Source organism: Lampetra fluviatilis, chromosome 29 (assembly GCF_964198595.1).
Source record: "Lampetra fluviatilis chromosome 29, kcLamFluv1.1, whole genome shotgun sequence".
In the NCBI taxonomy this organism is placed as follows: domain Eukaryota; kingdom Metazoa; phylum Chordata; class Hyperoartia; order Petromyzontiformes; family Petromyzontidae; genus Lampetra; species Lampetra fluviatilis.
This window is the reverse complement of record NC_136303.1, coordinates 8,180,721-8,192,725: the sequence shown is the minus strand read 5'-3', so window position 1 is coordinate 8,192,725 and position 12,005 is coordinate 8,180,721. Positions and strand designations below refer to the sequence as shown.

The 12,005-nt window shown below is 47.3% G+C and overlaps 1 protein-coding gene across 1 annotated transcript in view; it reads left to right on the top strand.

The window, feature by feature from the left end:
- The window catches only part of LOC144942893 (CD166 antigen-like), an 80,645-nt gene that overhangs the window by 32,888 nt on the left and 35,752 nt on the right, over positions 1–12,005 (top strand). The window contains exons 3-5 of the mRNA XM_078869894.1: positions 1,175–1,299; positions 3,953–4,166; positions 6,185–6,249. Coding sequence (XP_078726020.1) covers positions 1,175–1,299; positions 3,953–4,166; positions 6,185–6,249 — 404 coding nt within the window. The remainder of the gene's footprint in view (positions 1–1,174; positions 1,300–3,952; positions 4,167–6,184; positions 6,250–12,005) is intronic.

The window sequence follows — 12,005 nt, the reverse complement described above, 5'->3', positions numbered from 1 at the left end:
GGTGACATCAACTGTCCTCATATCTCGTTCCACCGCATCCTGCCATCATCTCTTCCGCAGTCTCCCTCTGTTTCTTCTGCCCTGTCCTGGCCACATCTTCAATGCCCTTCTAAGCATTTCTACTCTCTTTGTCTCTTCTCAACGTCATTCAGCTGCAGAAATAGTATATCTTTTATATATATTTTTTATATATTTTATGCTTCTACGGTATAAGGTCATACCCTCGTCATTGTGAGATATGGCACAATCTTTCTCTCTTTCTTGCCTTCATTTCCCCGAAGCGTGCTGTATTGTAAAACTTCGCTTTAGTAGCCAAACGCGCGAGCAATGAAGGCAGAGAGGGGGGGGGGTGATATTGGTCATTACCACATGCCGGTCTGAGCAGCACGCATCTTATCCATCGCGCGAACATTTACTATCAATTATGCGTGAAATTGCAGGCAGTTTGGACGTTGTGAATGCAAGCTGGCGGGGCACCAACGCGCTGTGTGATTCACTGCATTGCGGTGTGTGTATCCGTGCTGTGTATCCGGCTAGGTGACTCAGCAGTAGCGTGAAGGGCCCCCCGATCGCAAATGTTTCGAGTTCGAAAATTCCAATTGGACGTTAACTCGGCCCTCCGGTGGTTGTCCTATAAATGGATCTGCCACCCCCGCCATAGGGAGGTGGAATTTCCACCACTGGCTCGGATCTGTGAATAGTGGATGAGCACCGCCTCTGTGTTTATTTTGGCATGAAATCACGTTTTGAGATTGTTTGGTGTCCCCCTGCCTGACATTACGCCTGCCCCACGGCATCTTCATTCGTGTGGGGACAGGTGTGTGCGTCCACTGAAGTGAAATTTTACAATAATTGGGCTTAATTAGATTTCCTTCTGTGACATTATTTGAAATTGCAGCATTTTCATCTCGGCCAGTGTGCACAATCGTGCACGCAGTGAGATTTTTGTGCCCCATGTATGAATTCGCGTCGTCAAAACACCATGCGCCCTTAACGCCCACACGATCGCCGCCGTACGATGCGAGTTTAATAATATGGTCCTGATATTGTTACGCACAGTGTCCGATTCTCCGGTATCTTTCTTTGCCGCCCTTTCCAATGCGCCAGTGGCTTTGCGCTCACGTTCGCGATGCGTTAATTAACAGCCTCATCCTCCCCCCTTCCGTTGTTCCAGGCACTCTGGCAGCAATCACCGTCAACGTGAGCCCGATTGTCGAGGTGGAACTGGGAAAGCCTCTGGAGATCCCCTGCACATACAAATCATCCATCAGCGATGCTGTGAACGTGCAATGGTTCATCGTGAGTACCCCGCACTTCTGATTTTCCTTCCCCAAGCATCTCTGATTATCACGGTTGGCTACGTATGGTGCAAAATAAGTTCAACATACGTACATACATACGTAACTGTTTATCGTCTCTGTTGGGAGAAATCATTGTGTGCATTGGGATAGCACATGTGCATGCTGCTATGCAATGCTGTGTATCCATCCATCCATGTAAGTGTGACTCAGCCTCACCACTGGGAGAAAGAGGCAGCCAGGTGTGATACTGGCCACCCACCCCTTCGGGTGTCGTGCTGACCTTTTTAGGTGCTCGCTAACTGCACTTGTCCCAACAGTCTGTTGAGGCTATACAGGGGAACATTTTATATGTGTATGCAGATGTATTTGCGGGGAGCGGTCGTGTAGTTATAACGGACTCAGCACTCACGGCTAACATCAGTGTTGAATATCGGAACCTGTCCTGGGCCTTCCTGAGGTCAACTCGGCCACAAACGCGTACCTGGTGCGGTGTCATAACATCGGCAACTGGGAGAGACAAAGGCAGGTGAGCGCGGTGCTGAGCACACCGCTCCCTTGTGCACCGTGTTAACCTTAGTAGGTGCTGCCCAACAGCACTTGCCCCAACAGCTTGTACAAGGCTAAACAGGGACTAGTTGTCTTCGCGTGTTACCGTCTCAATCACATCGACGAGTTCGCGAAGAGCACCGTTATAATTTACATCATTCATTCATTCATACCGTGAATGAAGTGATGCATTTTTGCAACACATTTGACAATTTTGCACCCATTGTGATTGTGCCTTCCCCCTCCCCCCCCCCTCGTCAGTGAGTCACGTACACATTTCCTTTTTGCACGACGTTTTGGAGAAACAACTCGTGCACTTTGTGCGGCCGGTGTGCCACACGATACACCCGCTGTGGGGGGGACACATATTTTTGGAAGTCATGCGTTGTGTTTTTGGCCCAAGCGGATTGTGATTTTGGCTCTGAACCAAAGCGAGCTTGCATGCCTGCCACGGGCCTAGCAGTATGCAATATATTTGCCCTTGGTAAATCACAACAGCGCTGTGGTCATGGTCAAATTAATAATTAAATGCTGCTGCATTATGCCAGCTAGAATGCTTATCTTGATATCTTTCTGGTAAGGAAAAAAGTACAATATGCCACCTGCCACTCACCTATTGTGATATAAAGGCTTCCTTTTAGTAAGTCTAAACTTTTAATAACCAGGTCAATATATAAGAAGCATTGACGTTATCAGGAATGTTGTTCTTTGAGTGGACGGGATGGTGTTTTGATCTTCTTTGAAGTAATTGTTAGATTTCAAATACGACGCTCCTCCTCCTACCACTACTTATTCTTCTTCTACGTATGGCTGGGGAAGCCGTTGTAGTTTGACGTCGAGATTCCTGATTCATTCGACAGCTTCAGGCGAGGCAGAGCGAATGGTCGCAATGCCACCGGGAACGGAGCTTTCGCTCAGCTCTCAGAGCGGGAGTTCCAGGGCGATCGTCTGACTTGGGGTGGCGGCCATGGTCACAATCTGGGCTGCTTCTCGCGTTCCACTTGTGTGGAGCGAGTGGCCGCTTGGTCTTGCCTGGCCCTGTCCTCCACGCCGCCTCGCTTCCAACGACGCGTGCCCACCTGCGGCAGCACGCGCTGTTGGCCTCAACGTATTTATTACACGGCCTGTTTATGCCGTAGCACTCTTTTAGATTTATATCCCCCGCAAATGCCCGCGGCATGCCCAAAAACAGCCTCAAGCACGTGCGTGTGCGTGCTTGCGTGCGTGCGTGCGTGTGTGTTTGAATGAGCGCCAAGTGCACAGGAGGTTGAGGCCTAGGGGCAGCTGGCTTCACAAACGGTAGAGCAGCAGGGCCTCGCTGGCAAATCGGGGGTTGGACGCATGTGGCACGGGGCATACCGCCCTGTGGGCAGCCACGGAGAAACGTTTAGTGAGCGCGGGCTGCTACGATCCTGGCAAGCCTGGTTCAATTACTTGCCGTAGTACACAGTGGCATGTTGTTGTGAAGTATAGTCAAACACCACCCCTTCCTCGCCCCCATGACCAGCGTGACTTGGGAAGACGTTCATGCAGCACACGCTTGACGAAGGGCTACAGAAATACTGCGTGGTTCATTTACATTTCCAAGTGTACATCCTCCAATTGTGAGCTGAGCACTCTAACCACGATGCTACCGCAGCTGCATTATAATAAAAACACGGCTCTGTGATTGAACATGTCCAGGGATTGGCAACCAAAAGAACAAGAGGGAGGAGCCATTTATTTTGAATTCGGTGAAAACAACAACTTAATATCTTCTTGGTTCTTTCGGTAAAGTCACGTAGAAGGGAAATAATAAAATAATAAAATAAAACATATAAAATTATTCTCACGACGTTTCGGCCACAACGCAAGTGACTTTACCGAAAGAACCAAGAAGATGAATCCCTGCAGTCATGAAAGCTTTAAATCGAAACAACTCAATATTTCAAGGGCCGCAACGTGCATGAATATGAGACACGGTTGGGGGTCTTTCCTAAATGACGTCACGAAGCGGTCGCTGAAAGAGCCGCACGCGGCTACGCAGCCGCAGGTTCCCGACCCCTGACCATGGCCGATGACGACGATGTTGATAAAACGTCGCTTTCTGGTTGACCGTCGTGCAGATTTCGAAATTGACGCGGCTGAGGATCATCTACAAGGACGCGAAGGAGTTCCTGATCGACGAAGGCACCGACTACACGGACCGCGTCAACAAAGCCACCGATTTCACCCTGATGCTCAACACGACGATGGCCGCAGACGAGCGCGACTTCATCTGCCAGGTGTCGGCGGGGCCGGCGGGCGTGGGAGAGGCGACAGCCAGCGTCAAGGTGTTTTGTAAGTGAGCGCCTTCGCATGTCCCCACACGTCCCCTCTCGCCACCTGTGGCCCGGGCTACTTACGCAAGCCTTTGAATAACGTGTAGAAATTTTAACAGCGTATGCAGACTAGGTTTACTGGAGCAGTAGTGTAGCGGTTAGTGAGCTGCGCTATGAACCTGGCTGCCCGAGTTCGGCCAACAACAGTGATGATGATTATCTGAACCGGTCCTGGGGCTCCCCTAGATCGACTCAGCCTCAAATGAGTACCTGCGTGCAGTGAATAAACATCGCCACTGGGAAGACAACGGAGGCCGGGCATGGTGTTGGCCATCCCCCACCCCCTTGTGTTCCGTACCAACCTTCATTGGTGGTCGCTAACAGCATTTGCCCAAAAAGTTTGTTAAAGCTATACATGGGGGATATATTATTTTGTGTGTGTATATATATATAACCAATGTAATCGACGAATGTAATCGGGTATACGATGAAAGACGTATTAGAATACAGCATGAATGTTAGAGATGTGTTCCAGATTTTTTAATTCGTCAGAAAAATCTGAAAGTCAGGCCTGTTAATTCTATTATAAATGTTTAGCATTCATCAAATCGTTAAATTGTGTGCATCTAGGAAAATGTAGTAAATGCCAATCTTAAAAAACAAATACAAAAAAATTTGGGCCTAAACATTCAACAATCCAATATTCGAAGGGGACGGGAAAAAAAATTAATCTTAAACACAACCATAGTGCAGCATATATTTAGACAAGGAAGCAGATATGTGTAACCAAAGTCAAAGTGCCTCCTTGCGCAGAGAAAATGACAAATCACCTCGCACTCGTCCGTGCTGGTGGTCTTCAACCAGTGGAGGGAATTCTTAGTGCCCATCGCTGGGGTCAGTGCATCAGATATTTAGGGCTAACGATGTAGTAGAATATATTTGCCCTTGGTAAAAACGCAGGGGACTCGTAGCCATAGTCAAACGGGGGATGGAGTAACTACTACGTTACACCTGGAGGAAATCGCACAGGGCTGTCACGTTTAAATCTGTCACCTTTTTCGTATAAAGGCCTTCATTGCAGTAATTCCTTACATTGCTAATACAATAGTCTCCCCAGGAAGTGGACGTATTCCAAAGGAGTGGCTTTAAACTCTACGACCTTCAATTTTGAGGCTAATGTACTAACCACATTTCTACCCAGTGGCATTCATAAGCACACAGCTAAGCTGACATGTGTGGATGCACATGTTGACTTGAATAATGTCATAAAAAATTTTTACAATTGTATTTGTCTAGCCACTACTAGATGAAGACATTCCCATTCTATGTCGGTTCACAGAGGTTGTTTTACCATACTTCACCATTCTCATCGTCATTGTTTGGTGAAGGGGAGTATGCCCCATTCAAATATCACTCTCCACTGCTAGGAATTAAATTCTTGTCGCTCGGTTCGCAGTGCAGTGCTCTAACCACTAATGGCTCTAACCATTGCATTACCAACCATGTTCAAACCACTGCAGGATGAAGGCCTCCCCAATCCGCCATAATTTTTCATGATTCTGTGATGCAATAATTTTGCTTGCACCTGCACAGGAACTGATTTCATCACTCGGTCTCCTCGGTTTAACGTCCTCTCGGACACGTTCCATTCCTTTTATAATAGCAAATAACAATTAAAAATAATGGCAGTCACGTCTCTGGACTGTGATACATCACGAGGCTTTTCCCTCTACATTCAAAAACATGCGGCGTTTCGAGTATTTGGCTGCTAAAATTTCCGCACGATAAGCCACTTGGCTGAGCTTTCATTTGTGGCAAGATCGCTTCTGCAAAAGAGCTACATAGCTCAAGCAGGCCACACCTGGTAAAATAAAAAATAGTTTATCGTTTCGTTTTAAACAAAAACATTTTTAATAACGTCTTCTGCGTAAGCATTTTGGGAGGCTTTCCTCTCATGCGGACTTACTTGGTTGCGCGACTCATGGCCGTGATTATTCGCACATCGAACGCGATGCCTCTCTCGTTGTCCTCCTCCAGCGGCACCAAAGGTGGACATCACGGCGAGCACGCTGCCCGTGCTCGTGAACAAGCAACTCTACAAGGTGAGCCTTGCCGCCTACGTGTGTAGAGGAGTAGTGGGTGACGTCGCGTCACGCTCGCCCTCGGAGAGCGTGGCGTCGCAGAACGTGACGTCAGGCGGACCTTGGGGGAGGGTGACGTCATGCCCCCGGGTGGGGGTATTTAAAGGGGGACCCAGGATGTAACCGGGGTTGGTCGGGGGGGTAGGAGTGGGGACTCGGGGTAGTTGGTCCTCACACGAGGCTAGGGGAGGCTACTCCGCCCGACCGGCCGAGGTTGGGGGTAGTCCCGGCCCAGGGGCAGGGAGGAGAGCCGGGTTAGTCGGGTTGTAGGGATCACAGTACCCGGGTCCCCTGGGGAGTTATAGGTTAGGGGGGTTTTGGTTCGGCGTGAGCCCTTAACAAACTTGGCGTAAGCTTTTCGATTTAAAGCTTTCGTGACTGCAGGGATTCATCTTCTTGGTTCTTTCGGTAAAGTCACGTAGAAGGGAAATAATAAAATAATACAAATTAAACATTATAAAATATTCTCACGACGTTTCGGCCACAAAGCAAGCAGCCGTCCTCAGGTGAAGAACAGGTCGTCAAGACGCTGTCTTTCCGACAGACCTGTTCTTCACCTGAGGACGGCTGCTTGCGTTGTAGCCGAAACGTCGTGAGAATAATTCTATTATGTGTTATTTTATTATTTTATTATTTCCCTTCTACCTGACTTTACCGAAAGAACTAAGAAGTTGGGGTAGGCCCTTAATAAATGTGGCGTGAGCCCCTAACCGCAACCTGCCTCGGAGTCGTACATTGGGCGCAACACATTGACATGTTTCGCCGAAGTGAAATCTGTGTGTATTGCTCCATTCACTGCCGCTCATTTGTTTATTACAATGGCCGCTTTGCAAAACAATCGCACGTCCGGCTGTGCTGTAGTCACAACCGCATCGTGCAGTGTCCTCTTCATTTCATCCTGTTCAGAATCGTTATCAGAAGGATCAGAATCATTATCTCGACTGCAGGAATCTGATGAGCTATGAAGCTCTTTTTCACAGATGTCAGGTCCACCTTCAAAGGGGGGGGGGGGGTGTCCCAGGTACACAGTGCACTGCTATATATTCCAGCTGTTGCTCCTCTTACGGATAATTTCACAATTGTTTAGCGAACTTGTTGCTATGACCTTTTGTGTTCATCTGTAGCCTTCTTTACGCAGTCCTGCTGAACATTTCTTGAAGTTCATTCCCATTAATAATTCTAATGGGAGCATGTGAAATGCGATGAAAGCATCAGGATTTCACTAAAGTCGCCTGTCTATTTACGGGCGAGGAAAACATTCGCGGGAAGGAAAGAATGGATATATTACGTGGCATCACACATCACCCCCCATCATCAGCCATTGTCTATCTACTGGTGGATGAAAGCATCCCCATGCTGCCATCATCCCTCGTGGTGCTGCGATGCCACAGTACATCTCACTTCTGCACGTGACTTGATCTCAGTCCTCCACCTCCGCAGTGATCATCCTTTCAGATAATCTTCTCCTTTCGCATTCCATCAGCAGTCAAATGCCACTTTTCTTCAGAGTCCAAATGATGTCTCTGGTTTTTTATTGTTCCCTGATCCACGCGTTCCTATTTCTGTCTCTGTGTCATTCTGTTTAACACGTAGGCTTTCGCGACCAATATTATTCATAAAAAACGTGTTTGGGTTGGATCGCGTTATTTATAAATGTGTCGTAACCCCTCCACCACCCGACTCGGCCAATCAGCAAAAAAGTGTCACGTTGACAAAAGACAAATAGTCTACTTTAGCCCACCAGTGTGTTGAATAGTGAATCCACAACATTTACAGTTTTTTTTTTTGAGTACGACGTTTCGCTGGTAATTGCATCCAGCATCATCGGGCAATTCGCCAGATTTTGTTCCACTTGCTCTTGTCAGCACCCGTGTTTCTGATTCTCGTGCCTTTATCGAGTAAAACACGCACTGATTGAAAACGCTCTTCACGAGGCACGCATCTTTTCATGGTAGCCTTCAGGTTTCCAAAAGAGCTCGATCCTGCGCTCGTTTGCCTCTTTATTCCGCGGCGTCAGTCGCACGGTGATGTAAGAGCTCAAAGTGGGTACGCGATAAGAGTGCTTTCTTTGCAGTTTGGTAATTGTGCTTTCGTTCAGTGTTCCATAGTCAACGGAGTCCTTTCGGTTATGCTGTTAAACCATCGCATGCGAGGATGTATCAATCTGATTAGAGCCGTGTTATGTAACGTCGCGTGCGTTGCGCGGCACTTTGGCAAGAACGGGCTCGCCCGTTGGTAATACAATGCCACAACCGCTGCTACGAAGACATTCGTCACAACGAACAAAGACAGTCTCACTGCATCGCACGCTTTCAGATGTCCTTCTGCAACGCTCTTCCTGCCGACACTTTTAAATCTGGATCGAAAAACGAATTTCTTTAGAACTTCTTTTTGTGTTCAGTTTCGTCGTCCTTCCGCCCCCCAACTCCGATTAGAATGTACGGTGCGAAAGAGGCTCATTCACATGTCGATGAGCACCACTCAAGAAAGCTGCTGCCTTTCCCACTGCCGTGCGCTGCTCCGGCCTGAATGTTAATGCGAGCCCCTCGTGTTTTGCGGGCAACGTTATCAGCAATCGCCTCTTGGTCTACTAAACCTTTCGCTCGAGTGACTGTAGCTGGTTGGAGGGCCATTATCAGTCGCATTTCCCTAAAGGAATGTGCTCGGCTCATTTTGATCGTCTCTGTCCTCATTACAACTTGCACGTTTTAAATTACCTACAACTAAATGTTTTTCATATATATATAACAAAAAAAATAATTCCTATTATTGCCTGCCCCTCCATATCCGTGTTTATGCAAATTCGGTCTTTTGCGATAGAGAATCAATCTCAACGAGGCCCTCCCTAGGTCAAATGAAAGCGCTGTGCTTTGTTTGTTACGTGTCGGTGAGAGGGAGAGAAAAAAAACGTAACAAGCACTCGCGTGCTTCCCTCGCATGCCGATTGCCCTTTGGCATGTAAATAAATTAATCCTACATATATATAGCGCAACAAACACATGTTCTCTTGGAGGCCACCTGCCACCCATTAAAAACGATACAGGTTAGCATTGAGGTGGCGCCTCATCTCTTGTTTACAGCCCCTGAGCCAGTCGTGGAAATTCCACATTCCTATGGCGGGGTCGGTTGTCAACCACCAAACCAGGATTTTGAACTCGCAAACTTATGATAGCGGGCCGCTCTACCGCTGATGCACCACGGTCACGTGCCGTGAATGGAAGCTGTTGACTTCCCCCACGAGGTGATGCTCGCTTTATCGACCCTTTTGGAGATCTGATGGGCTCTGTCCACCCCCCACCCAGGATTTCAACTTTTGGCACCCTTCCGATTGCGAGCGGCTCGCTCTGTCTACTGCCGAGCCACCTGACTGAATGGCTCGGTGGTCTTTAGCTAGTAAATTAAACAAGAGTTTAGTTTCATTATCTTGATTTTTAGTGATTTTTTATGACCTTTGCTAGACTTTGCACCCCTGCCGTGGTTTTTGTTGTATTGTGTGTTGTCGTAACTTTCTGACCCCCCCTTTCCCTGACTGGACATCTGTGAAATAGAGCTTTGTAGCTCGGTCGGATTCCCCCTCCAGTTATAGATAAAGATTCTGATTAAGCAGCCCTTGAACTTTTGGCTATGAACACGAATTGCCCTTTGCTGCCCCCTTATCCCTCCAGCCAGCAACAACACCAACAAGGCACGCGCAAATAGCATCTGTCTTTATCGAGTCGGACTCGGGGGACTTCATTGCTAAAACATTATTACCGTTGGTGCAAGGAAGCCTGGATCATCATACAGCCTCGTCTTAGAAACCTGCAGGCCCTAATTATGCGTCAGTTGGCATTTGCAGCTTATGCGCTGCTTAAATCCAGAACTAATTAACCCCACGCCTGGAAATATCCCTAATGTATATGATGCGCTTCATGAGCGCTCATTGATTTAAAGCGGCTTGATCTTGCTCGGAGAGTAAACGAAATGAATTCCGTTGCCCGGAGCCCACGTTCTGAGTCTGTTAGAGGCAGTTGGCGGTGTTCCCGCAATGTGTGCCAACGTTTTTGAATCCTAAAGCTGCTAACTGGATAAGAACCTTATCCAAAAAGCATATTAATTGGGTTATTTCGCTGCCGATTCTCTTAATGTGTGCAATAACCGCAAACGCGACACCGAACGGCAATAACTGCCAATTTAGAGCATAAACAGTATAATTTGGATTTTTTTTCCATGTTTAGTGGTAATAAAAGCGCATCCTGTCTTTACGTATAATTTACGTATTTATTTTATCCTTAGGTATTGTAGTGCTGTACATATGTTGAACTTCTTTTGCACCGTACGTAGCCAACCGTGATAATCGGAGGTGCTCACTTGCCTAGATTGTTACTTCAGCGTACGAATGTGTAATGTTTATACGCATGTATGTAAATATGATACGTGTAAAATACGGATATACGAACATTTATGCACACGTGTTTATACAGTTCACGTGTGCATCGTCTGGGTGTAACATTTGACCCCAAGAGTGGGATTTTCCCGCTTTTTATCGGATTTAACTTCACACTCAATGGGATCACGTATTTTTTTGTTCAGTTTCCAGTGAAACTCACACGGCTCTCTCTGGGATCAGCAGCTTCTCCACTCTTAGAACCTTTAGGATAAATAATGAGAACAATACTCATCAGCACGTCTATATTGTGCTTAAATCTCTCGGCAACCCAAAGCATCTTGCATTGTGTAAACTCGAACAAAGGGCACCCCCAGGGGCAGCTGTCCCTGTGCAGCACAAGGTGACTCGGCACCGGCCTGCAAGTGGATGTCAGTTGAGTACATTACAAGCACAAGGCTATTGCAGAGGTGCTATTTTTCACAGAAATAGTCTGCGCACCACAAATTGAGTAATTTGCCGATATATATTTCCTAATTTGACGCAACGGCCTACACATCTCAAATTACGTCACTTGATCTGTAATGGTCTCCTGTGAAACATGTGGCGTGTGTTTACGGTAAATACACCTGCAGTATTAACCGGGGTGGCCTGCCGGATTTGAGCTGAGAACCCTTGAAACAAGCAGCGAACATTTGGATGGTGACAATACTTTGAATGAACCAAAAAAAATCCTTCCACCACTGCAATGTGGAGCACAATATGGGAATTAATTTGACCTTACTTTACGATGCATTTTCTCCAGAATGCAGGTTTCCTGTCACACGCGTCGCAGTCATTAAGCACCGAGGTGGCACCGCTGGGATCTGTGGGTTGAAATCCAGGCAGCTACCTATTTGGTCAACCAGGTCCTCAAAGTGTAATGAGTTGATGGTGGTCTATGGTGTCAGTCCACTCACCAATGACTGTGCGAAAATAAACATGTCACGTAAAATTTGGTTCTGAACGTAATGTGGCTTAAATCCAGCTCTGAGAAAAAAAATCCGTCCTATTGCCGTGAGACAAATATCACGCGTATGCAGAGTTGGTTGCTGCCCTCAACTTTGTGTGGACCCGAGGTCTCAGATGCAGCTCTGTGATACCTGCTTTCATGGACCGTCTCTCCAAAACGATGAGTTTCACTGCTCTGCGAGAGGTCTGGACCGTTATTGGTCTCGTGATGTGACACCGATGGCACGATTTGGATAAAATTAGGGGAAGATGACAAAAATCAATTGAGCAAACAACACAATCTAGGACATTAATTAAAAGGTGTCGAGGTGCTCGGTGAGGTTTACCGGATGCGTGGAGG